This window comes from Lonchura striata, chromosome Z (assembly GCF_050655825.1).
Source record: "Lonchura striata isolate lonStrDom1 chromosome Z, ASM5065582v1, whole genome shotgun sequence".
NCBI lineage: Eukaryota > Metazoa > Chordata > Aves > Passeriformes > Estrildidae > Lonchura > Lonchura striata.
The window spans coordinates 81,529,355-81,556,123 of record NC_140740.1 but is presented as its reverse complement, the minus strand read 5'-3'; the positions used below and the strand labels follow the sequence as shown (position 1 = coordinate 81,556,123).

Genomic DNA, 26,769 nt, shown 5'->3' with positions numbered 1-26,769 from the left:
CATTCAGAGCTGGGAGGCACAGAAGAATTAAACAGACCAAAGGCTGTAGCCAAACCAAAGTTAAGTTGCTTCTATTTGTGACTTACTAGTTTTATACATTTATAGATTTACTTTGTAGCCTAGTGAATTAGCTGACAGCAACAGGAGGAAAAAAAAAAGTTTGTATTTGCTGATTACAGGATTGTTATGAGCCATCAAGCGTATGAAATTGGCGGAGGATGTTAAGTGAAGATATAGAAACTTTATTCTCATTTCACAAATTTGCTGTGAAATGATAGTTGAAGTGTGGTTGCAGTTGAGTTGCCGTTCTGTTTGCTAATGTTCAGAGAGAGGAATTAATTTGTGGTTACAAGGTTAATTACATAATCAGATTATTCCAAGTTGGAAAGGACCCACAAGGAAGTGGGTCCAGCTCTTAAGTGAGTGGCCCATACAGTGGTTAAACTCACAAACCTCGATGCTATTAGCACCTGGCTCTAACCAGCTGAGCTAATCTCAGAGTTATAGTAAGCCTCTTTCATCAAGCAACAGTCAAAGGCTGGTGTATTTGTCATCACACCATAGAAACTGCAGGTCACTATGATTACCTTTTACAAAAGCTTTGGCGTGAGTATCAAGGGACCTTGGAAAGCCAGCCCAGAGAGGTGGCCCAGAAGGAAAGCAAGGTAGACACTGGATCAGATGGATCTAAAATAACAGCCATGAATCAACAAAGTTGTAATACTGGAAAGATTTCCAAATGTTAAAAGATAAAAATATGAAACATTTCAAATAAATATAGTGAAATAATAGAGCAGCAGTTCTGTTGAAACTATTTTATTTAACAGTAGCAACAAGGAAATATGATAAGAAGTGTAGTCTAACAAAGGATCTGTGTTATAAGAATAAGTGTAAGAAAATCTCAATTTTACAAAGTCTCAAATGCATACAAGACTGGACTTTATGCATGGATCTAAGACATTAAAATACAGAAGTAATTTGCATTGTGTCTTATCCATTATTTTTCCAATACTACAGGACCTAAGTAGTAGCAAGTAAAGTTGTATAATGAAAATAATGAAAAAAATCATGATGCATATGACAAAAAAAGATAATTTGGTTTGACTTAGTGTGCTGAGTTTAGCTGAGTTTGTTTCAATAGTCAAGTGAAATCTATAGGGAAAGCTACAACTCATGAATGATGTATAAATATATTTTAATATATTTGATTTTCTGGCTAGAATAAGAAGATTAAATGGCTGTTTATGACTTTGAGGGAAAACTGAAATTCCATTATGCTAGGTAAGTTGCTAGAGGAATCAGCCAATTTTTCTCTGAGCTGGTGCTTCCCTCAAGACAGTGTCCTTTATTCTGAATACTGTGCATGGGCTGTGTTAATACTGGGTGCCACAATCAGTACTGAGAACTCCAGATGACTGGTAGCAAGTGATCTTTTCTTCTGGGTTTTTATTCTTTTCGTAGAATGTACAGTCTTTCAGTCTTTTCATGTGTTGGGGTGTGCCTTCCTTCGTCACAGGTATTTCTTAAGTTCAGGTGTTTTTGATCTTTTAAGCCACAGATTAGTCAACCAGAAAAGGGGGCAAGATCTTCCTGGGCAAGGGAAGAGAAAAGGGGATGGAACACATAATTTCAGCATTTTACGATTGGTTTGCTGATTCTGCTAAATTCTTCTGATGGTCAAAAGGGAAGTATGCAGTAGTTTAGACAGCACTGACATTTCTGAAAATAGTGGTACAAGCTGAAACAGGGAACTTCGTGACAGTGTAAGTTCCAGGACTTTACATTCTCCAGGAAGCTGGGAGTTGCAACAAGAAGAACAGAGAGAAGCTGGCATGTAGAAGTGGTGGTCACTTGAACCTGATGGCCAGATTGCTCATTGCACAGACAGCTCTGGCACTTGGAGGGACTCCTGTCTGGTTCATGAGTTTCACTGCTGATAGCAGTGACCCAAATACCTGACTTTAAAACATCACCATGAATTTAGGAAACATATTAGTGCTTTTACTTAAAAAAATTAGAGCATTTAGAATTGATGATTTTTACGTATTTTGTTTGCAGTTACATTTTGTGTGTATCATAAAATCAGTTAAGCTGGAAAAGACTTTTGAGATCATTAAGTCCCAGCCTATGGCTTAGTGCTGTGAATACCTTTTTAATTGTGAGTAGCACAGTGAGTGCTGCAGAGTAACAACATAAATATTTTCCTGCATCTTTGTGCAACATCAGGTTGTTTTGTAAAAAGTAGCCATTGTCTTAAATATGAGATCAGCATCCTATAGAGAATAATTTTCTTAAGAATTCAGAGCAGTATGTATCTTAAACATGCATACTGAGTATGGAGGATTTGGAAGGATTTAAAAGCCATGCAAAAATTGTTTCCACAATTAATTAAAAAAGATCCCAGAAAGGATTGGATTGATCATTATGTCAGCAGCTGAAAGCCAGTCAACAGTGATAATACTGACTCTTCCTCTATGATGTCTCCATGCAGCACTGTGGAGTGAGCAGACAGGTAGAGAAAACCCCCAGGAAAAGGGCAGTGTACATGAAGTGCATGGCTGTGAAACACAGTTAATTGAAGACAGAAGTTGCAGGCACTTAATGTTTCTTCAGCCTTCAGCAATGAAGGTTCTTATAGATGGAAAGTGGTAGTGCACTTGAATAACAACAGCTTTTACAGAGTTCTTACACTGTTGTTTACGCAGTTTGAAAAGTTATGTGAGCTTGCTTTATTATTTGCATTAGTAAGAGCTGGAGACTTTTTGTTGTATTTCAGCTCAGGTCAGGTTCTCATAGCATTGTTAGAATCAAGACACTAAATCAAATCTGAATTTTTAAAATAATGGAGAAAAACCTTCAGAGGGGGTTACTGATATACAAATAAAAGATTTTGCCTGTTTACTCAGAAATTAATGCTCAATTTTGGAACATTTGACAAATAGCACAAAACCTATTACCAGATGGTGTTTCAGAACAAGTAAATATTGAATTTGTAAAGATGATTTGGTTTTTGCATGGTACAGTGAAGAGAACCTTTCATTTTTATATTGCAAATGTGAGATTAATGTTTCGGTGCTGATGGATGCAACATGTGTACTAAGTAACATATACATTTTCTGCATCTTATAGGAATGCATTTTTCCCATTGATACTTGCCTTGGGCAGTATATTTGGAACAGGCAGAAGTAGAGTCTTGTACAGCCTGTCCTTGCTTGCTGTGTGCATTTGCTTCACAAGACAGTGGAAATTTGGCTGCAGAAGGGAGAAACTATAACCTGCTGACCACACCTGGTGTTACCTGACCTGTGCCACTCAGGGGGCTGGGGAAAGGTGTTGTTTTCATTTGTCTTGGTTTCCCTCTATCCAAATTTGGCAAAAAGTTAATTTTCTGCAAGTAAAGTTTTATTTGCCCATCAGCTGAAGTTTGCCCTATAATTAAGGTCTCTCTTTACTTCATAAATAAATAAAATACATAAATAAAGAGCAAATACTGAGTTCGTCAATAGTTATGAAATTTAAGGATTTTTTTTTTTGCCAAATGAGATTGGGCTGGGCTTGAAATCTACTGAGATATGTGTGCTACATTTAAGTGCTTTCTTTTGTTTGTTTGTTTTATTTGTTTGTTTTTTCTATAAGAAACTTGATAAAGTGGGGGAAAGAATGGTGTGCTGTCTTATCTGTACATGAGATGTCCAGCATCCTGATAGACTTTTCAATTGCAGCTGTGAGCAGTAGTATTTTTTCACATGAAATTGGTGGAGATATGTCAGTCATAACTCCCAGTTCTATCCCAGATGGATATTAGGGTTTTGCTTTTCCGTCTTTTTAATCTTTGTTTTGCTGTGCATTTTCATAACATGAAAGCTTTGCCATTTGAACTGTCTAAAGGCTGCAATTGGCCCTGGAATTCAATATCTGAACATGTGTTGAAACTGAAATGCTTTAATGCATGCTTTGACTTCTCTGCTTTCTGTGTTTTCTTCATTAAAAGATATTCTTAACTCCATTTGTAATGATTGTAAAAATATAAGAGCATGGTTCATAAAGCTACAGTTTCACCTACCACTTTCTACCTTGAAATGATCCAAAAGTTGGAGAAATATATTGTGGTGTTTTTTTTTTTTTTTTTTTTTTTTTCCCAAAAGCTGTCAGAATGGTATTGAAGATTATTTGGTTATCCAGATTTGTCTGAGAATTACCAATTTGCATATCTATAACTTTACATCACTGTTCAGTTTTTTAACTTCTGACTCAGGAAACAGACACTAAATTTTGGATTTCTCTGCCAATGAATTAAACTTCAGTTTCTGCACGGAGCTGGAAGAAAAAACAAAAATGTTGATCCTACCATAACTTCTCAGAATGTTTAATGAATGGTGTCAATATGAAGAGCATCACCTTAAAGCCCTGGTTTCATTGTGCAACAAAGAGAATGGAGATGGAAGAAATATGACAAATGTTCTATGTTTAACTCTATTAGGATGGACTAAGGCCTTGCTTTTTGTGGGTGAACAGGGGATACTTGCAGCACCACTAATGGGCTGCTATTCCTGTTCTATATTCAGTTTATCAACATCTTTCATACACTAAATAATTCTTTAAAAACAGTCAAATAATCTATGTATGAGTGAAATTCAGCATTAGACATAAAAATCAAATGAAAAGTAATTTATGCATTTTACTAGTATTTGAGAACTATGCTTTTAAATTAATTCACTTCAGATAACTTGAAGTTTATATAAGACAAGTTACTTGTTATGTAAAAGTATCACTTTTAAAGATACACTTTTCAGGAAGTGTTATCTTGCAGATGTACAGAAACTATTTAGCAATATGTAACTGGCTAATCTTCTAGTATGTGACATTTAAAGCTCCTGCTGAACTGAACCTAAAAAGTAAGTGAAAAAAGGTAAAGGAATAATCAAATCCCCAGATACATTTGTGTTTGTGTGCAATGTTAGTGATGACCTTTTGACATCTGTTCAGCATTCCTTAGTTATTGTAACTGACTGAAAAAATAAATGTGTGTATTCACATTTATTTAATGTGATTGTGCAGAAAGATCGTTGGACTTTTTCTTTTTGAGGTGTTCTGTTTCAGTGAAATTGTGTTTTGTGCCACTGAAAAATTTTGATTTTGTTTTCTTCCTTGGGTCAGAATGTCTTTGGGTGGCTCATTCATCTGTCAGACAGGATATCCAATGTGATAATGACACCTACATGATTCCAGGAGAAACAAAATTATTTTCTATTTCTCTCTATTATATGCTACATAAAAATATACAGAAGAGCTCTCTGCTTCTCTTAGCCAGATATATCACATTGTTTTGTTTCTGTAGCAAAACAGGAGAATACATTTTTTAAGTTTAAAGAATGAGGAAATTAACTGTCAGTCTTGCTGATGTGGGGGGAGAAACCCCACAAACCTTGTTGTCTCCAGCTTTACTCTTGGTAGGAACTTATGTGTATTGGCAGCTTAACAATTTGATCTGAGTTTTATTTGTGTGGTATTTATATAAGTATGTTTTATAGTATTTTTTTTAGCTCTGGCTATTCCCTTGTAATATTAGATGTGCATCTGGTGTGTTAACTTTTCATGTGTGTTTGTGTGTATAAATATTTTGGGACAGGGGAAGAGTTAACCAACTAAATGGCTGTATTTAAATATTTTTCTGGTGTAACTGCTGGAAACCAAGGAGGTATTTCTGCCATTTAAGAATAGTTTTGGGTTCTTTTAATTTGAAAAAGAGTAAAAAGTGTGCCACAATATTTCTTTCCATCCTCACATTTGTTCAGGATGTATTCATATGCCTTACATTGCTCCTGATATTTCATTAAATATAATTATCTAAAAATGTAACAATAATAAATAATAAAACCAGCCTATAGACTTTTCTGTACATACTGTACACATATAAATGACCTCCTGGGTCTCCCAGAGTAAACTTTTAACATTCCGTATCTTTTACTGTGCATATGCTACTGGCATGTAGCCACCCACCCACCCAGATTTAGCTGAAATGAATGAAATTTATTCTAGTTTATGTAAGTAGAAAACTTGTAAAATACAAAGGTACTCACTTTGCTCACAAGGTTACTAAAACAAAGTTTTTCCTTAGATGGAGTGTTGTGGGGCTTTTTTCTCCTGCAGGACTGTGCACAACTTAATAAACTCTTACTTTATATGTTCCTTTTGTTTGCCTTTGCAGATGGGGTTTATACAGATTAATGAGGACTTCATATTTATTGAGCCACTCAATCGCACTTTGGCTGTGACAGGACATGCACACAGGGTGTACAGACGAAAAAGGTCCGTAGAGGAGAAAATGTCTGAAAAGCCACCTTCTCAGAACCAGTATTGTGGTGTTGTTACAGGTAATACAATAATAACAATGAGAAGTTGTAATGTAGCAGATATGTTTGTAGGAAAAGTAGATGGTAGTTGCAGCAGAACCTTGAGAGAAGCATAACTGATTATTCTTGTAGCAGTACTCTGCAGTGGACTCTGAGGTGTCATGCCAAGGCCAGTCTCACTTGCTGGGAGAGGGAATTGTCCATTAGGAATAGACTCTGCTTCTTAATGTGCATTTGTATTTGAAAGTAGAAATCTTTAGGGCATTTTTTAATTTCAGCTTCATAACTAAAATCTATTCCTTTCTAGTCATCAGAGCTGCTTAATCACTCACCATGTTCAATGCTTGTACAATTTTCTGTTTTCTGTTCTTCTTCCATGAATGACATTTAGATGGGTATGAAACAATCCTAATGCATCTTCCTCCCTGGCAGGTAGAACAAGTTGTTGAAGTAGAAGGTTTTCAAAAGAAGTTTGGCACACAGTGATGACTCCATAGTTTTAGGGGAAAAATGGCTTTTGTGAAAGATAGCATTTTGTTTTTTCTGCTTCATCATCAGCTATCATTCTTCAAAGGATGGAGGACATCTAAGTCCTCTGACCTCAGCATTAGCTGAGGGTGTTTCCAATGTTGTTGTGAGAAATTATTTTTCTGCCAGAAAATAAACCAGAATGAGTGCAAATTTTAGGCTTATTTTTCATTTGTTAGTGAAATCCTGGCAAAATGCAAAGAAAATGGCAGAAGTGCTCTGAAATGAGGCTGGATTATATGACATTTGGGATGAGGCAGAAGGAACTAAGTTATTTCAAGTAGGTAGGAAAGATAAAGGAAGGATGCAGCTGCAGTTGTCTGGTGCCTGAGGGTCTGCAGAGAGAAGATGAAGCCAGACATTCCTTAGAGGTATGCAGTTGTAACTTGTGTTCAAGGAAATTTCAATTTTCATAAGGAAAATAAAATCTTACCCCTGGAACAGGTTGCCTAGATAGGCTGTCAAGTCTACATCCTCAGGTATTTATAAAACATGTCTAGAAATGGCTCTAAGACAGCTGATCATACTCTGACACTTGGCCTGACTTGAGCAGGAGGTTGGACTAGCTGCTCTCTGGAGATCATTTTCAGCCTAAGCTTTTCCATGGCTGTCTGATCCTTCCTGAACATTTATACTGCTCTGTCCACTGTATATAGTTACAGAATAAATGTGACAGGTTTTGTGGTGGGTTTTTTTTTTTCCATTTTGGAAGTATATTTTTTATAGTTAGGCATCTCCATCCAGAGTTTGAAATCAAAGATAAATTAGCAAAGCAAGGTTCTTTTTTGCAGTGGGATGAAATAAATGACATGTAACTTCCTCCAGTTGGCTCTATATTAGTATTCTAGGCTATGTGTTACATTGACACTGCTTATTTGAAAGTTAAACTTTCTGTATTATCACAAGTTTTTCACATTAAGTAAAGCTGTTTATTCCTCCCTATTAGAGAAAAGTGAGTTAGAGTATGCATGCCTACATGTATATGGGAATGAGAAAAAAACCCAAAAAGTATGCATGGTGTATGCACTGCAAAAAGGGGGCAGGAATATCTGACAAAGTAACAAACTGTGATGGCTATGAAAATGCATAAAGATGCAAACTTGACCATAAGGACATGATTCTTCTGTGATGTTCATTATCAAATATCCTTTCACTTTCTCTTATGCTCTAAAAAGGATTATTCTTTTGTAATAATCTTACACTCCAAACTCTGATTTTTATAAATAATCTGTCAACAAAGAATCAAATATCTACTTGAAGGAAGTTTTATTATATCTACAATGAGGTTTAAAATTTCAAAATAGTGCAAGCTGTGCATAACTCAGTAGCATCTTCTGACACAATGTTATTGCCAGGGAGTATAAGTAGCTGCACTTTCTGACCAATGCTGTTGTTTGAGCAAGATCAGTCCCTCACTTCACTGCTGCAAGTTATTTTACTAAGAGTGACTGCAGTAACTTATTTACTTAAAAGCTCTATCTGTGCTGAGAGAAATTTGTTGGTGTTACATGAATTTAGTTAATATCACCAAATTACTTATGCTACTGACACATGCTACTCACACGTTTGCCCACATGGTACAGCCTTAAAGGTGAATAAAAGCATAAAAAATAATCCTTTACATAAGTATTTCAGAATTCTAAGTAAAATAATAGCTAAGTAGATAAATTAAACAAAAAGACGAGGATGTGGAGCTCTGCGATAGTCTCAGCTGCCTTTATGGTAGAGGTGTAACTTTGTGACATAGAGCTGCTACAACCTTGGTAAGACAGCAATTTCTCAGCCATATGGTCCTGTCTTAGAACCATATCTCTTGCTTCTACAGTGCTTGTGTGTCAGGATAGGAACAGGTATTTCTGTTGCTGGTTTTGATCCAAATTGATCTCAAAGGCTGGCTACCTATCAAGCAAATGTGTACTGCCAGTGATGAATTGTAATTATCACAAGGAATGAATGTCTGTGCTGGAGGTGTTGAAGGATCACTATTGGGAATTATAGCATTTCATGGGTAACTAGCAGAGGCAATCAAAGAAGGTATTGTTTTTTGTCCATTACCATTGAGGGCTGGACTGAAAGCTGCTATGCAGCCAAACTTGTTTGGAGAGAACAAAGAACTTGTTTTTGTGAATGGGGTGGTTTTCTTATTAATTAGACAAGGGAGAGAATCATACTGACAGAAGCAGTTGCTTTCTTGATTGTTGACAGTGTGCACATATATCCTTTCGTTGAAAGTTTGTATGATTTATTTACCTATGTGAACCAATTTCACATACACAGACCTTACGCTCCATGCCTTTCTTTAGCATATGGCCTATGAAACCTTTAAAAGTAATCAGTACAGAACTGTGCTACAGAAAAGATGTGATAGAAGCAGTTGTAATTAGAGCAAAGGGCCATGTTGGGAAGCAAAGTTTTTTTCTTCTACCTGCTTTGAAGCACTTGTTCTAAACTGAAGTTGTTTGTACAGTAAACTTGAACTCATGGTGAAGCTTGGGAAAAAAGAAATCTCTTACCTAGGATATGGTAAAAGTGAATTTTGAATCCCTTCTGAATTTGTGAGATTGGAAGACTCTTACTTCTTAGTTCTGGCAATATAAGAATACACTGTCCTGAGATACCAGTGTGCTTTTCCTCTTAGAATGATTGAATATTGCAGGAAAAGCCTGCTAAGTTTCACTGAATCAAAAGCAGAAGTCTTACTTTATGGCATGTAGACTACACAGTCAGCTGGGAGAGCTGTGTTGATTCCTGCTCTACAGCCTGTTTATATGTGATAAAATATGCAATAAAATGTGCAAACAATCTTGGTCATGGATCTATGAGATTGTATAACATGGAGTGTGGTGCTACTTGAGATATTAATTTCTATTCCTTGGGTCTGAAAAAAGTTGTCATTCTGTAGGAAAGTATTTAAATCCCCATTCAAATTATAGTGGAGGCATAACTCATGGCTTCTTAAGCTCCTGAATATTCCCTGTGTAGGCAGAATACTGCAATTTCCGTATGACTAGGTTACCCCCAGGGAAGTGATGGTGATTCCTCTGTAGCCTGGGCTGCATGTGCACATACTAAGGAAGTGATTTTGTAGTAGCTTGCTCTAAATTTTTTTAGGGTGGGGTTATTTTTTTTTTTTTTTGCTTTGTTAACATTTCTTCTTGTTTTCTCTTAATTGCCTATTTTATGTCAAATTTATTTGCTGCAGTATTTTAGCCTTCTTACTGAAGTAATGCAGTATTCCTAGCTTTCCTTTCAGTCAACTGAGTTTAAGTAGTATATGGATATGGAATCTTCTTATTCTACATAGCTGCACAAACAGAAGTCTTATTGCACAGAACTCTCCTGTAGAATTTATTTTTTATTTTGGCAATGTAATTAAAATTTTAAGATGAATTTATGCATCTTTAATCTGTCTTTTATCTTGTTAGTCCATGAATTATTGAGGTAGCTGGGTTCTTTGCAGCAGTTATCTCTTACATGCTTTGCCTTCAGTAATGACCAGGCCTTTGTAATTTTTACCGATTTATGAATATGTAAAGAAACAGGAATTTTTGCCTACAACTTGTTTAGCTTGTAATCTGAAAGCAGTTGTGGCAGTTACTTGAATGCCATTAGTACCAAACTTACTAATTCCATTTATTTAAAGTTCTTGGGAAAGAGCTACAATTTTCAGATAAATGAGATCTCGTGATGGGGATTTCTGCCAGCAATTTGGAAAAGGTTGGCTGGCCAAGAACAAATTGTCCATTGGTTTATTAATGGGAGAGATATCTAAGGCAGACAAATGATGGGCAGACAGCTTGTCTAGAGAGCTGTGTAGTCTTCTCATTCACTACAATCCCAAAAGACAGAGGTTTCAACAGTTTATGTGACTACAGTGTTCTTAGTGTTTAGCACAATGATGTATTTCATTGTGGACTGTCAGTTCTGAATAGAAATACACTACTAGCTATAACTTTTAGAGGGAAGTGTTAAGAGAATTCTCTGTACATGCTAAGATTAAATTTAAATTTTCAATTACTAACTGCTGTCTTTTATAAATAAATGAACAGTGAATAAACTGTTGCTGGAAACTGCACTGTGCCTAGGAGGAAGGCAAAAGACAAAATAGTCATAAAATATATTTTCTAACCCACATGAGTTAACTTTTTAAATTTAGACCTATAGCTTAGCCTTGCAGCATTATATGTTTCTATGTTAAGCCATAGTTGTATAGCTTATAGGAGGTTTGTTTTTTTTTTTTTTTGGCACAAATACTAACACTGAGGCTTCATTAGAAATTATTCTCAAAAGAGTGATGAAAAAACACATAATATTTTATAAACTTGGCTGTAGATCCACAGTTAGCAAACATGAGTAAGGGTAGCGTGTAGCAGAAGTTATAAGGTTAAGCAAGTGTCTGAAGGATCAAAATAACAGACTTTAATTTTAGATAACCTGAATTTGTAAGCTGTTTCTACATCTAGATCAGCAAACACCAAACATTTATTTCTGAAGAATACATACTTATTTCTTTTAGTAAATGTGTAAGTAAGTCTTACACTGCCACCAATTGTAGAGCACATTCTCAGATGCAGTGGGATGGACTAAAAAAATCAAATGTATAATCTTTTATGAATGATTCAGAAAAGGATAGAAAACTATTTAAAGTGTGAATAATTTATACATGTTTCATTGAAAAATGTGCATCTACATTATATTTACATAAAATCCATATTACATGTATATATAAATCACAGACTGCTTTTCCACTGTCATTTTATATTTTAAATTTAATTTGAAAGCTAATTGACTTTGTGAGTTCATATTTAGCACTGTCCTGAAGAGTAACTTATTTTTTTGAGAGTGGTCATGTACTATAAAATACACTGAAGGAACTTTCCTATTAGAGATGAGATTGGTTGAATTGCAAAACATTGTGTCAAAATTTTTGAATATTTGATTGTTTCCAGAACATAATTGTCATCTCAAACAACAATTTTTTCATCACAGAGAGCCTGATATTCCATTGTGGATGCTGGAAGAAACTTCACTTGGTTTCAATGAGCTCAGTCCCAGAAGTTTTTCATCCTCTCAGGAGGATCTAATAAAATTTGGCTATTAAAACAAGGAATTTAATTTTTAATTTTGTTTTAAATTAGATTATTTAAAATGGCATTGCTAACTGTTGTATGTTAATCTGACCAGCTTCTGGCTTGAACTTCTGTGTAATTAGGTGGGAGGGTTTGATATGTATCATAGTAGTAAGGGGGATTTTGTTGGGTTTTTGGAGGGGAAACTGAAAATTAACGCCATTAATAACCTCAACCTTACAATGAACATAACATGTTTTCAATTTGTAGCTTTGTGTGGATTTGGAAGCCTGTTTCCAGGGTTTGGTTTTGTTACTTTTCTTCAGCTGCTCACAGTGACTGGAGCACATATTTTGAAGTCATGTCAGTAAAACTCACTTCCTAATTTTTAACAAACAGATGTCACTCTGTGTCATTCATCTGAAATATTATTTCCTCTTTGCAAATCATGGAATTTTTGTGTATATTTTACCAAATACATGATTTTGTGGCAACTCTGTATTTGTTGTCTTGTATGCTAAGATATCAAGACATCAAGATATTTTCTCAGTGATTTATGAAGATGGACAGATAAAAACTATGCAATGTTAGTGAGATTGTTTTTCCTTCAGACCCAACACGGGTTGAGTTTTCTTCCACAAACTAAAGCAAGAGACACATATTCTTTTTATAAATATTTTAGTTGAAAGGATGCAAATAATCTTTCTGACTTTCTTTGAAAATATGGATGAAATTTCTCTTTTCTTGGTATAAGCTAATATTTATACATAGTAGAGACTTCAGTATGAGCCTTAGCATTGGCAGTAGCAAATAAGCATAACATATTAAAGTCCATAGTTATTAGTTTTGACATAATTAGAGTTATAAAATAACCCAGGGTAACAAATCCTGAAAAGCGCTGCAGGGGTAGTTTGAAGGATGAGTTTCTCAACCACTGTTTTGGTTTGCAGATAAAAGAAAATCCAAGACTCAAAAAGTGTCTGAAAGTGGAAGAGGAAAGCGATACTCTTACAAGCTGCCTCAGGAGTACAACATCGAAACTGTTGTGGTGGCAGATCCAGCTATGGTTTCCTATCATGGAACAGATGCTGCCAGAAGATTTATTCTAACCATCTTAAACATGGTGGGAAATTTAAAACTAATTTTGATGTTTTGCCAACAACACACTGCAGGCTGATTTCATTGCTCCCTCTAAAGATTCTGATTGAGCACCTGTGTGGCACAGTCAAAACAGGACCATCAGCAGGCTACAAAGACTTAGTACATATGTTTTGCAGCAGAAAACCATAGTGCTGCAGGCTTGTCTGTACTGTCTGTACCTCGGGGATGCCTGGAAGTAAGAGAAGAAGATGACTTTTTAGTTAGAACCCACGCTGTTGTTGGAAAAGTTGGGATATTGCATAGTTTCTGGTGACCTGACATGACATTGTTATGGGAAAGCATTTTGTGGTCAGTGGTGGTGGAAGAAAAGAAAGAATAATGAATTTGGGCAATTACATTCCCTTCCACTTCTATCTGGATACTCATTTGGTGCATAAAGCAGTGAAAAGTAGCATCTGTAATATACAAGAAAAGATTGTTCTAAAGAAGTAGCATAAGCTGAAAAATTAATATAAGCTTTGACCATTCTGACCGATAGGAAGAATTTGAGAGTTAGATGTTGGCTCAGACCACTTGGTCCAAGATCATGGATTTCAATGAATAGAAATTTTCATGTGGACAGTATTAAATGTGTGTGTAAATATTTGGCAAAAAAGGCTACAGTTTATAAAGTGATTGTGGCCATTGAGAGGGAAAGGTCTTTTTTTATGTTCCCAGAATGAATATTGCCTCTGTTGTCTCTTCAGAAGACCAACACAGTACGTTTTCTTAATGTTCTATTCAGATTACATAAAAGCAGTCACAGTAGAATATGAGAGTTTTTGAGGTTCTATGGGGTTCTGTTATTTTTAGTGTATGTGCAATACAAATTCATATTCTTATTTATTGCTTTTTTTTCTCTCTCTAGGTTTTTAATCTTTTCCAACACAAGAGTCTAGGATTACAAGTAAATCTTCGGGTGACTAAACTTGTCCTTCTTCATGAGACTCCAGTAGGTATTTATGACATTTGTCTTAGCCTGTAGAGGATAATGCTACTTAGCTTGTTGCTTCAAAAGCTTTCAACATTTATGAACTTTAATAACTAAAAAATTTCCTTGGTTAGCTTTTGTATATTATGTAGTAATTTCCAATGAATATTCCCAATGAAGATAAATCTCCTCCTAATTTATGTTCTGCATGTATTAAGACTTTTCTGTGCTTGCAATTAAAAGTCAATCAAAGTTTCCATGTGGAAATCAGGTAGATCTTAGCAAAATCTTCTTCTGCTCTGCTTTTTGTGCATTCATGTATCTCAATACAAAAATAATCTTTAAATCCATTGCATTTTAGAATGGGGACTGATGTTCTTTGTTGTCTAATCCCTAGACAAACAAAAGCTGATATAGCACTTAGTTCATAAGGAAGTAGGATTCCCTTACCAATTGTTCTAATCTAAATTTTCCAATGAGTAGGTAATTTATTTCTCCATTTCCTCTCATCAGTTGGAGTAATCTCGTTTCATGTTCACATTCTGAATCTTAGTATCATTATACTTTTCCTCACCATGGATAATGAGAAATCAGGAAATAAATAAGATTAGAGTGTGGATGAACTCTAGTACACATGTACACACATACATGTACACTCTCAATGCACTGCTTAATTTGTATCTTTAACATGTAAGGAAGGTGGTCTTGGCATCTGAAGTTTGAGTTGTTTTGCCATAGACATATTATGCCATAAAAAGCAGAATATTTTTGCTAGCTCAGTCAAAAAAGGTTCCAAATTCTATGTATAGAATCCTATTTTTAATAACATGTATTGTTTATCATTTCCAGGCAGATATGTATATTGGACATCATGGTGAAAAAATGCTGGAAAGCTTTTGTAAATGGCAGCATGAAGAATTTGGCAAGAAGAATGATATACATTTAGAAATGTCGACAAGCTGGGGAGAGGACATGACTTCAGTTGATGCAGCCATACTGATAACAAGGTAAAGTAGTGAAAGATGAGAATTAAAAAATAGGCAGAAGGCCAGTGTGAACATAGATCAAGTCGATGGCTAACATAAGTAAGAATTTAATTTGCAGTGAGGAAGGGAACATTTTGAGACACCTGGATCTCCAAGGTGGTGGTAAAGTGTTGGTAAAGGTGGTGCAAAAAGCAGTATTTCCCAGATGGTAAGTATTTGAAGTGATGAACAGGTTACTCTTTTGTTTATTTTTTGGCTATATAGCTAACGTCTTACCTGTATAGCAAAGATTGGAATCCTTCATCCATGTGCCTTCACTTAAAAGAGGCAGCACCTCAGACCTGTAGATACTTTCAGTCAAAACACAAAAGCATATTTAAACCATTCAGAGGTAGACCAGCATTAGGCACATTACTGACTTATGTTTCTCTCTTAACTGACCTAGAACTCGTATGATTCACTTTGTGCTGAAGGAACATCATGTACACCTTCAGTATGTGTCCTGCAGCCACAAGGGTATGATTCCAGATCTGCAGTTCCTTGTAGCTCTTAAGTGTCAGGCAATTCACACATTGAGAAGGAAACAGGCCTCCAGTTCACCTCTTTCCTTCCAAGCAGTTACTGTCGTGGTTTTGTCTGTAAGTGGTGCACAGGGGGGATGCTTGTTGGTGTTCGGTCCAGATCCAGAATGATGACTCAACCAGCCTAGGGTTGGACTTAGTGACATTTTTGAGGTGGAGCTTGGACTGGATAACCTTCAGAACTCCCTTTCAAAGAAAATTCCTATGATAGGCTGTAGCAGAATACCACTGTGCAGTCCCATGCTGGTCAGTGATATGGTATTCTACAACCATGTGTAATATTTACACCTACATGCAGTCTTTTGCTGTTTATTCAGAGCATTCTTACTGGGAACCTATATAAAATAAAAATAATGCATTCTTCTTGAAATTAGTTTCATTCTGATTACTCCAATATCTATGGCGTATTCAATCTTTGAAGCAGAAAAGCGCTTCCCTAAATTTTCCTGCTTTGGAGAGCCAGTTACTTACAGAAAGCAGGAAATTTAGAAGTCCAAGCTGTCAGTGGTGAGAGCTTTGTTGCTACTTTTTCTGTTCAATCCGTTTTATTTTCTGAGAAAAACCCACACTTCTTACTCTGTGTCATCCTCTTCTATTTGATGGATTTATGGATTGTTGGGGCTTTGAGGGGGCAGATTATTCTTTGTTACACATTTATACATGAGCTAAGCTGTAGTTCTTCTCACAAGCTACTTTCAAGTCTGGTGGAAGACACAAGAAATAATGTTCTCTTCAGCAACTTTTTATGAGCTCATCAGGAAACATGCTTGGAGTGATACACTAAAAGTAAATTTTGTAGATTAAGACCCCAAATGGATTTTAATAGTAGTGAGTGCATTGTGGGGCTGGGGCAGAGTTGGGGAGGAAGGTCTGGAAAGAAAGAAGGGGGAAGAAAAGAAGCAAGCAGTAAGAAATAGTAAACTTGGGCCAAGGCATAAAGGATGCCTGAGTGCCATATATGGCATTTGGTTAATCAGGATGGCTAAAGGGGAATGGACTTCCTCACATCCAGATGTTCCTTGTGACTGTTCAAGGGTAATGAGCAACAGCATTGTGCTTGTTTGCTAGAAATCTTTAAGTCTCTTATTTCTAGAAACATTGGCCTCTCTTATTTGAGGCAGCTGAGGCAGCCAGCAGTATCTGCAATAGCAGCAGCAGTTAGAGCAAGTATCAAATGCTTCAAGCCTGTATGGGCTAAGAGAGTGAACACAGGGCTGCATTCTTTAGCTTATAAGGTGCATCTCATGAGTAGTAAGATGCTATAAAATAAATAAAGTGTGTGACACCTTTTTCCTGTTATTGTTTCATCTTCAGCTTAATGAACCTTTATTGGAAGAGGCAGAGGCATTCTGAACTGATGCAAGTGAGGCATTAATTAAGTAGACAAGAGTCAGTGGTCTGGAAATGTCTTCAACTGTCAGCGCTTTTGGCCACACAGCTTTTTTGATTTAATGAAGCATTTTGGAAGTGTTAGTGGATGAAAAGTTGACCATGAGCTAGTAGTGTACCCTTGTGGTTGGGAGGACCAATGGGATCCTGGTGTGCATTGGGAAGAAAGTGGCCATCAGGTTGAGGAAGGTGATCCTGCCCACACTTTGCCCACATCTGTGGTATTGTGTTCAGATCTGGGCTCCTCAGTATAAGAAAGAAAAGGAGATACTGCAGAGGGTCCAGCAGAGGCTACAGAGATGATTTGTTATCTGGAGCATCTCTCTTGTGAGGAGACACTGCAGGAGCTGGGCCTCTTTAGTCCAGAGAAGACTTAGAGGGCATCTCATTAGTGAATATAAATATCTCAAAGGCTCGTGCCAGAGGATGGTTCCAGACTCTTTTCAGTGGTGCCCAGTGACAGGACAAGGAGCAATGGCTATAACCAGGACACAGGAAATTCCACTTCAACATGAGGAATAACTTCTTTACATTGAGATTTTCAGATCACTGGAACAAGCTGCCCAGGGAGGTTATGGAGTCTCTCTCTCTCTCTCTCTGGAGACATTTACACCCCACTGGGACATTTTCCTGTGTCACCTGCTCCAGTTGACCCTGCCTTGACAGGAGGATTGGACTGGATGATCTCCAGGAAGTCCCTTCCAACCCTAACAATTCTGGGATTCCATGATTCTAATGGTAAAAAAGCTTTGCAAGGGTCTGACCATATGTTAAGATGTTTTTCTGATTTGTAATAATGATATTCTGATTTTATAAAATCATAGAATTGTTTGGGCTGGAACAGACCTTAAAGATCAGCTGGTTCCAAACCTCCTACCACATGGGCAGGGATATTTTATATTAGAACAGATTGGTCAAACCTCCATCTAACCTGGCCTTTAGAATTTCCAGGAATGGGGCATTCACAGCTTCTCTGGGTAACATGGGCCAATGTCTCACACCTTTACAGTAAGGCATTTCTTCCCTATATCTAATATAAAACTTGCCAATTTCAGTTTAATGCTATTCCCTTTTGTCCTGTCACTACATGCCCCTGTAAAAAGTTCCTCTCCAGTCTTCCTGTAGGTCTGCCTTAGGTGTTGGAATGTTGTAAAAAGAGTTCCCCTCTTCTCCAGGCTGATCAACCCAAACTCTCCTAGCTTGTCTTCATAAGAGCCCTCTGATGGTTTTCGTGCTTCTCGTCTGGTCTAGCTCCAGGCTTGTCTACAATTTTTTACCTGTCAATTTAAATACAATTTCTTTGATTAAGTCTGTAATTAATTTTAAGGAATTTGAAGTAGAGAGAAGGGAAGTGATTGGTTAGATGTCAGATAGTAGGTTATAGCTGGAGCCAGAAATTAAAGATCTGTTCTTCTGATATTTTTATTTTTCAGTGGTATTATTCTCTAGACTGTACTACCTCCCACCTGAGAGCTGCTTTATTGGTAATAAATCATACCAGAGCAATTTTCTGACTGGGAATGTTTGCAATCCAGGCTACCTCTACACATCATCAGATTTATAGTATAGCTAACACCCTGTGTGGCTCTACACATGTGTTTTCTTAATTCAGAGTCTCATTCTGTTTTGCAAGCATGGAACAAGTCCTTTGTCACAACTTCCATTTGGACAGCAGGTATGCTTATTGAGAGAAATGATTTTGTTTATACAGATGAACATCATCTCTTGGTGTTTTTTGAGTAAATGTGAAAAGTTTTGGGTATCCAACACATTCTGTGGCAGCCCTCCTAAAAGTTGCCTCATTTCCTCTTTTGTCTCACATGATAATAGAACAGCAAGAATTCTTTGGAAAAGCTTTCACATGCCAGTTTTGTGTAGTAAACAAAAAAGTTAGAAATTAAGTATTGAGTGTTCTGCAGAGCTAATTTTAATGCCTAAATACGAAGAATGTAATGTGTATGTTATAGAGATTGGCATTCAGCAGCCAAAGGGCCATCATTGCCTTTTCAGGAAAAAGGTACTTTTTCAAAACTTATTTTTGCGTTTGTTCTGTAAGGAGGAAAGTAAAACCAACTTCTCCCCACAGCTTTCTCTGCTGCCCAGCCAGACTGTAATGATGCATATCTGCTACCAATTCATTTCAATTTACTTTGGCCCTATTTCATTATGTCAGTTTTTGTTTAGTTTCCCTTTAAATTGGCTTATTTTGATGAAATTATATCCTGTTTAAAATATGGTGCTATGAAGTAGAAGAAAGGCAGAAAGAATTTGTAATCTGTTTAGAAAAGATTACTAGGGAAGTTGGATATATGTGATAATTAAGGTAAAAAATGTTGTAAGGACTGTCTTGATAAAACTACCTGTTTTATCAGGTAAGTTTTACTCTATTCTCAGTTATAAATTAGCACAGTTACTTTGTAGACTGGCCGTATCAGGACTTTTCTCTGGAAAAAATGCAGCATGTTGCATCAACATCCTCCTTGCCTTTTAAGTTACAGGGTCTGAAAGTGCAGAGACAAGCCCTGATTTTGGTGGCCCCTGAGATGACATTACCTGTTCTTATCTGCACAGGTTGCTTGACCTGAAAAAGGTAACTGAAAATAAGGCAGGAAAAGGCCTGTGGAATTCCCAGTTGTTCTGTGATGGTGCTAAAGTTCTTATATAACCTCTGTTATAAATTGGGTAATGAAAGCTTTGAAGTGTATAAATGTGTGATTACAAGAATGAGGCAGAATTTACCTTCACCCAAAAATTATGCATTTTGCTGCTTTTCTAGTACATTGGTCAATCCATTGTGTCACAGTGGTTTGTAGAAAAAGTGTGAGAAGAGTAATACAGAAAAAGACCAAGTTCTTTATTCTCCTTCTCAGAACTGATATTTTCACGTGTGCTTATGACAGAAGGTTATGAATCTCCTAATATTCATCAGGTAGTGATATTCCATATTGATAGTGTGCATCAGCCATTTATTCCTACTGATCTTCAGTATCTGAGATCTCCTTGCCCTGGGTGACACATAATTGAAACAGTGCTGTTAGGCACTTTCACTGTAAGAAAGTGCTTTGTTCTATAAAACTACCTAATGCCATAAACAGCACTTAGATTTCATAAATATTGTTTAACTTCCAATAGTTTTAACCATCCAGAACTCTCCCCTTGGACAAGATTTTTTTAAAGTGCTGCTATTACCTTCCAGTGAACAGAAGAAATACAGTTATTTTTGTGATTTTTATTTTGGATTTTTATTACCTTTCTGAACCAAAAATAAATCCTCAAGAAAGTGAGGGGATGAAGAATGTGAAAGATCCCTGCATGAATGAAACTGATATTACAAGTCATCTCAAAAGCCTGGAGTGCTTGGCAGGCAAAATTGCTGAAACGCATTAAGATGGAGATTGGGTATTAAGTTGCTACTGCTGGTCTTAAATTTCTAGTGAATTCCAGGTTTGGAAAAGTGAATTCTTGCAAATGCACAGTGAGAGATGAAATTATTCTTAATTTTGTCTTCATCACTGTAACTTCAATATTGCCAACTCTCTTGATCATTTTATAGTCAATTTATCAACTCTCTTGATAATTTGGTTTATTTGACACTACCAGCAGGCATCAAGGAAGTACATGAGACTCTCACATGGCCTTTCTGCTTATTATTTAGTAATAGGATTGCAGATGCAGAAGAAAGCAGGGAAACCTGGAAAGAGCATATTTAAACAAAAAGTTTTGTCCTTTTTTTTTTTTTAAACCAGAATCTCCTGTAAAATTTAAGTCCTGTATTTTTACCTTGTGTATTTAAAAAAATCCCACTAATTTTAAGCCATTGTATGCTCTTTTAGTTTTTTCATTTTTTAGATATTTGAGTCTTTGAAGTGATGACACTTGTAAAAGTGGGTATGGGAAAAATTTACATGAATTTACCTTTTGTGTGAGCTTACTCTTTCAAATTCTAATAATTAGGCTACATATGTTCCATTCACCTGTTCTATAGGCATGGACTTAAATTGAATTTAAAATCTCTGAGTATCTAATACTAGACCCAAACATAAAATTTAGACAGTTATTTTTACATTTTGGTTTTCTGTTGGTTAAGACAGGTCGGCAAGTCTTAGACAAAAATTTGGAAGAAAGGAAGATTAACTGTTTGGCAGTTGATTATTGGCAGAGTTATTTACTTTCTGAATGGACAGTGGGACTTACTTCTAATTTTTCTTAATTCAGCTTTCAACCATACCATTTTTATACCTTTTGTTGCTGTTGGAAATTTCCTCCCTATGGAATCTGTTGGAAAACTCCTCCCTATGAAAATACTGGTAGACTGTGCTCAAGTCACAACTCTTTGTCTCAAAGTAATTTACGGAGGTAAATTACTATGTAATTGTTCTCTCACTTTTTTCCAGACCTTTTCCACTTCGCAATTTATTTTTTTTCAAGCATAAACACCAGAACTGGCCACTCTATTGCATGAACAGAGGTAGTGATGTAATTTTGATATTTTCCTGTATCTTTATCCAAGGATGCTGTTCCTTTCTACTGCCTATATCTAAATACTCATTTTTTGTTGTTGTTTCATCTGATCAAGTTGGGAGGCCACTTTTGGCTACACTAGAAGAAAATTTACTGAAATTAATTATCTTTAAAATTTGATCTATCTTCATTCCTATTTGTATCTATCAGAATTAATTTAATTTCTGAACTTTACCAGGAATGCTTTTGTATTTTCTTCTGCATTGTTGTTTAATGCTAATGACAAGTCTAGGTTCTGTTAGACTCCACTCAAAAGCATCTTCCTAACTGCTCTATATCTGTTTCAATATGTTAATGATACACACAATTTGGCCATTAGTTTACTTATCATTCTTCCAAACTGTTGTTTTTCAGGCTGACTGAAATCTGAGCTTTATAAGGACTATTTATATCATCCTTTTAAGTCTCAATTCAGCTTTACAAAGCCTAAGTGATGTGTGAACCATTTGAAATAATTAAATATATTATTTCCTGTTTTTCCTAAAATACACAGACCAGTATATACTGGTGTCTTTGAGATTTACCCTCAAAATAATACATAGTTTCTGAAATACCATTTACACTAGTACCATTTTCCATTTATTTAAATTCACAAATAAATAGTAAAAAGTGTTTTTTTTCTTGTGCTTCATTAACACCAACATAATTTTAAATTTAATTATTGTAATTAAAAGTGCATTTACTAATTAGTTCATGTGTGATTGGTTTATATGTGAGAGTTATTTCAGAATGTCCTGTTACATGAAGAAACAAGAACATCTTCAATGTTGTAGTTAGCCACTTTGCACAATGCAAGTGAAGGCATTTGCAATTTTATGATAATGTCACTTGCCACAAGTACCATTAATTGGAACTATTCCTTATAAAAATCTTATGATTTGATGAAACTTTCTACTTGAGCAGTAAGCCTTAAAAATATTCTAAGCCTTGGAATCAATAACAGCAGAAGTTAGACTGCAGTTTCAAGCAGTCTAACTTCTGCTGTTATTCAAGCTACCTACATGTTTCAAAATTGAAATCATTAGAGAAATTGGAGCAGAGTGAAACCAGAATGAAGATCTGGTCAACTGCTTCCTGTCCTTTTTCTTCTTTTCTCCAATCTAGCATATGGAAAGAAATTATACACCAGCCTGAGTAAAAAAATAGATCTTTTGAATATTTTGACTTGACAAAAACAAGTATTATATTTATCTAAAATGATAAATTACTGGAAATCATTCACAAAAAACCCCAGGATTTTAATTTAGTCTTCCTTTATTGTTTGTCTCGTCTTCTGTTGTACATCCCACCTACACATCAAGATTTATTCTAACAAAGACAATGTACTGAGATACTTTGTAGTTAGAAATTACTAAATACTTTGTGTTTAGAAATTAAGTAGTTTTTGTGTGCTGTGAAGGTCTTTCCTAATGCTATACATAATGAACTAAAATCTACTAACGAAACATAATTTTCTGAAACAATGCAGTAGTGGTTATCTGTCCTTGCTTAGAATCCTTTTCTGGGGTTAGCCAATTTGTTCAAGTGCAGAATTCAGGTGTAAATAGTGTGAAAGCTCCTCTTTTCCTTCACTTGAGTGAGGACCTGTTTTCTCTTCCACGTGTATGAAGATAACCATTTAGAGTAATGGACATTATGTGCTGGGTACTGCTTGGGGGCTTTATCCATTTCTTGCTTTCATTGACAGACTCAGTTACCAGCTGGTGCCACTAAAGCTTCTACATGCTGTAACAGTGATTTTTGTATCTTGGCTCTGCTTTGCTGAGAGAAACGATGAGAAGGACAAGGGCAAATAATCTGTCTGAGGACTTAGTAGTGTGCTTTATTTTTGTGAGAATCACTGGTAGGTTTAGCTAGAACTGTAAATCTTTACTAAGGAACCTAGTCTCAATTGTATGTAATGTAGTCATATTCCTGGAAATTAAAGGAGGCATTACATTCCTTCAGTGTAAGTTGGGAACTGAGAATGGCTTACTGTATTTCCCTCTTGCCAAATCATAGCAGTACCATTTCCCTCAAGTCCCATAATGAAACCCTGAGTGCACAACATAATCATAGTCAGATTCAGCCAAGAAATGAAAACAAAAGAAAAACAGCACAGTAAGTATATGAGAAGAAAGCTATTACATGAGCAGAAACGTCTTGTATATTGGCAGTTTAAAATGTAATGTAGCATTCTTTTACAGTTGAAGGTATGAGCTATTTATTTTCTCTTTTCCTTTTTCTTTTTTTTTTTTCCTTATTAATACATCAATCAATTTTTATGGTGGTTGGGTGGGTGTGCATGGAAGGCAATCAATGTCCTTAGATAGTCTTTACACATGTTCTCTTGCTTCACCTCAAGTCCCATATTTCTAATCATTCTGTCATGTTGCTTAACAAGACAATAAGTCCCTTGTGTCACATAGCACAAAACAAAGAATTGTGTTACAACCCAGTGCATTAATGCAATTTCTTGCAGGTTTGAAAAAATAAAATAACTTTCTTCTGTGTCTGATTATAGTTTCTTGTTCATCACCTTTTGCTCAGTTTCCTGGGCCCTTTTGGGGGCATTCCCAGACTGTCCCGATCATTTTACTCACAACTTTATCAATTTATATCACTGCCATTCTTCTTCTCTTCCATGGAATTATCTGGTAGTGGTGACTGGTTAATTAAAAGCTATTTAACCCTGTGCATCTATCTGTGTGGCCTTTAACAACTGTCAGAAATTCACCAACTTCTAGAAATTGCTTTTTGGCCTAAATCCCTATGTAGAAATAGTCTGTGGGAAAAAAAAGAAACATCTCTTGGAGTAGTTACACTTTGTAAATAAGTGTCAGTATCTTTCATTTCAAGTACCAAACAATTCCTGCATTTTGTTCCTAGAAAATGGGTAATTCTCTGTATGTATATATTCATCATTATCAATCTATGTGTCTTATCTGTGTACCTTCATAGACAGATTATAAGAACTGACATTCTCTGATTTATATGGTCTCTCCCTATAAACAGAGACCCTTACTCTGTGGCACAGCACAAATCCAAAACTTCTTTGTTTGTGGGATTGCTATACTTGAAATTCTTTTGTTGTTTTTTTCCCCATTGATTCCCTCCCAACCTCCCCATTTATACCTCAGCAGCCTTTTTTTTTTTTTTTTACATAAAATAACAAATAAACATTACTTATAAATACTCCAGTAAAAAACAGTTTTCCCTTTGCTCTTTTAATAATTTGTGTCTCTGAGAAGTAAAATACGTGTGAAATCAAAACTAATCCTAAGCAGGTGTTTAAGACACAGTTGAAATATTTATTCTCCATTTGTGCAATAGAGCAGTCTTATTTAGAGACCTGTGGCTTGACTAAAATACATGTTGGAGATGGGGTAGTTAATTTTTGTAAGTCTTCTACTACTATAACAGGATGTTCTGGTGGAAATGCTTCTTGCAATATTCCCATTAGTGATTTTTGACTTGCTGCAATAAAGACTTTCTGACTATTACTGATCTAAATGCTGCATTTGAATCTTATGTAAAGCACTGGAAATATCTTCATTTTGAATTATAGGAAGGCTAGATTTAGACTTGCTACTTTTCAAGATACTTACAGAAAAAGGAAAAAACCCACAAAACCCAAAAGAACATAGAAATTAGGTGCATTGCAATTTGAATATACAGTACATGTTTTGTCACCTGACTATTCTTAACTGTGTTCTGAGAATAAGCTGGAGTTTAAGTGCTCTGTGTAATCCTGGCCATTGCTTCCCCTTGTTCTTTGTTGAGATAATGGTGTTCTGTGTTTATTCATTGGGCCGTAAAAAATGTTTCTAAATAGGTTACACAGTTGTTAACGACTAACAGCTTGACTTGCTTAACATTTTTTGTTTCACCCCCAATTCTAGGAAGGATTTCTGTGTACATAAGGATGAACCATGTGATACTGTTGGTAAGTAAATAAACATAAAAGACTGTGTATAAACTACATGATAAAATAGTTTTATGTAAGTAGAAATGTGAAGCTAAAAGGTGACAGCAAAATCAGCAGTGAAAATAAGTAAATTTCAAGTAGCTAAAATTCAAAACACATCTTAAATACTAGTAATACTATTAGATTGGTGCATGCTTTTAGCAAAACACTGTATTTTAGTGCAATATTTCCATCTCTTTCATAGATCAGACTTTAAAACTGTTTTCTTTTTAGTCTCACTGAATAATAGAAAATTGTTTTACTATTTTTAATTTTGAATATGAAGTTAAGAAATGGTGCTTATGATTCTTTTTCTGTGAAATGCATTTATCTTTGGTGTGAATATATTTATAATTTTTTTATGTTTATAATTTTTTCCTGTTTCATTTCAATTGAAAATTTTTGAGGAGGATTGTTGTGTAAACTGTATTACCTCACCACAAGCTATTCTTTTTTCCTTTACTGCTGTATCCCTAGTGAATATGAGTTTGTCTGTAGGATTGCTACTAATAAAAAAGCCTTATAAAGAATATAAAGTGTTTCACAGCAGCAAATGATTAAGAGTTCATAGTGTTCTTTTACTAATTGGTATATTGGTCTTAGGTGAATTCTGTATGAGTGTTTCTTGTTTGGAGGCATTTAGTTTTTACTTACTTCTGGTAAAATATTTACTTCCAGCTGAAAGAGGAAGCAGTGTGACGAGAAGTCTTCATCCTTTTATGTTGATCTAAACTGAAATTTAAATCTGTAGTTCTTCCACTATATCTAAATCTGAATAGGCTGCTTCCTGAATTTCATAATTGAAGTGAATGTATTAATGGATTTTTTCTGAACAATGTTTTTTCTTTGGCAGAAGCTTGGAGGTAGTAGGAGAACTATTTGTCTCTGAATTTGTCCATAGATTTTTAAATTGAATAAGATTAAACTTACTCAAGTATCAGTAATTAACAGTTCTGTGGTAAACAAGCTGGGATGAAACTTGAAAATGTGGCAGTCTATTCATTGTTAAGAGCACAGGAAGTAAATAATTTTAATTTAATATTGTCTTAATATTGATAAGCAAAATGAGGTAGAGACCTTGACTGAATGATCTGGTGTATTGTAAATTGGCTGTTGTGGAATTTTCCATTCTCTGTGTTACTCCTTGGAGGTTTCTTCAGGAACTGAACCACAGTTTTTATGTATAGTTCTTTCCATATAGATATTATCATGCAGCAAAAGCAAAGGTTATTGTTTTCCCTATGTTTCATCATTTATTTTTTAAATTTCAATCATTATTTCCCCAGATGAATATAGTGCCTTTCCATAAATGTAGAGTATAATTT

General features: G+C 35.5%; 1 protein-coding gene across 3 annotated transcripts in view; it reads left to right on the top strand.

The window, feature by feature from the left end:
- ADAMTS19 (ADAM metallopeptidase with thrombospondin type 1 motif 19) overlaps positions 1-26,769 on the top strand; it is a 126,606-nt gene that overhangs the window by 18,545 nt on the left and 81,292 nt on the right. For all 3 annotated transcript variants that reach the window (XM_031507285.3, XM_085567614.1, XM_085567615.1), the window contains 5 exons: positions 6,209-6,374; positions 12,901-13,073; positions 13,959-14,042; positions 14,871-15,028; positions 25,380-25,423. In XM_031507285.3, coding sequence (XP_031363145.2) covers positions 6,209-6,374; positions 12,901-13,073; positions 13,959-14,042; positions 14,871-15,028; positions 25,380-25,423 — 625 coding nt within the window. The remainder of the gene's footprint in view (positions 1-6,208; positions 6,375-12,900; positions 13,074-13,958; positions 14,043-14,870; positions 15,029-25,379; positions 25,424-26,769) is intronic.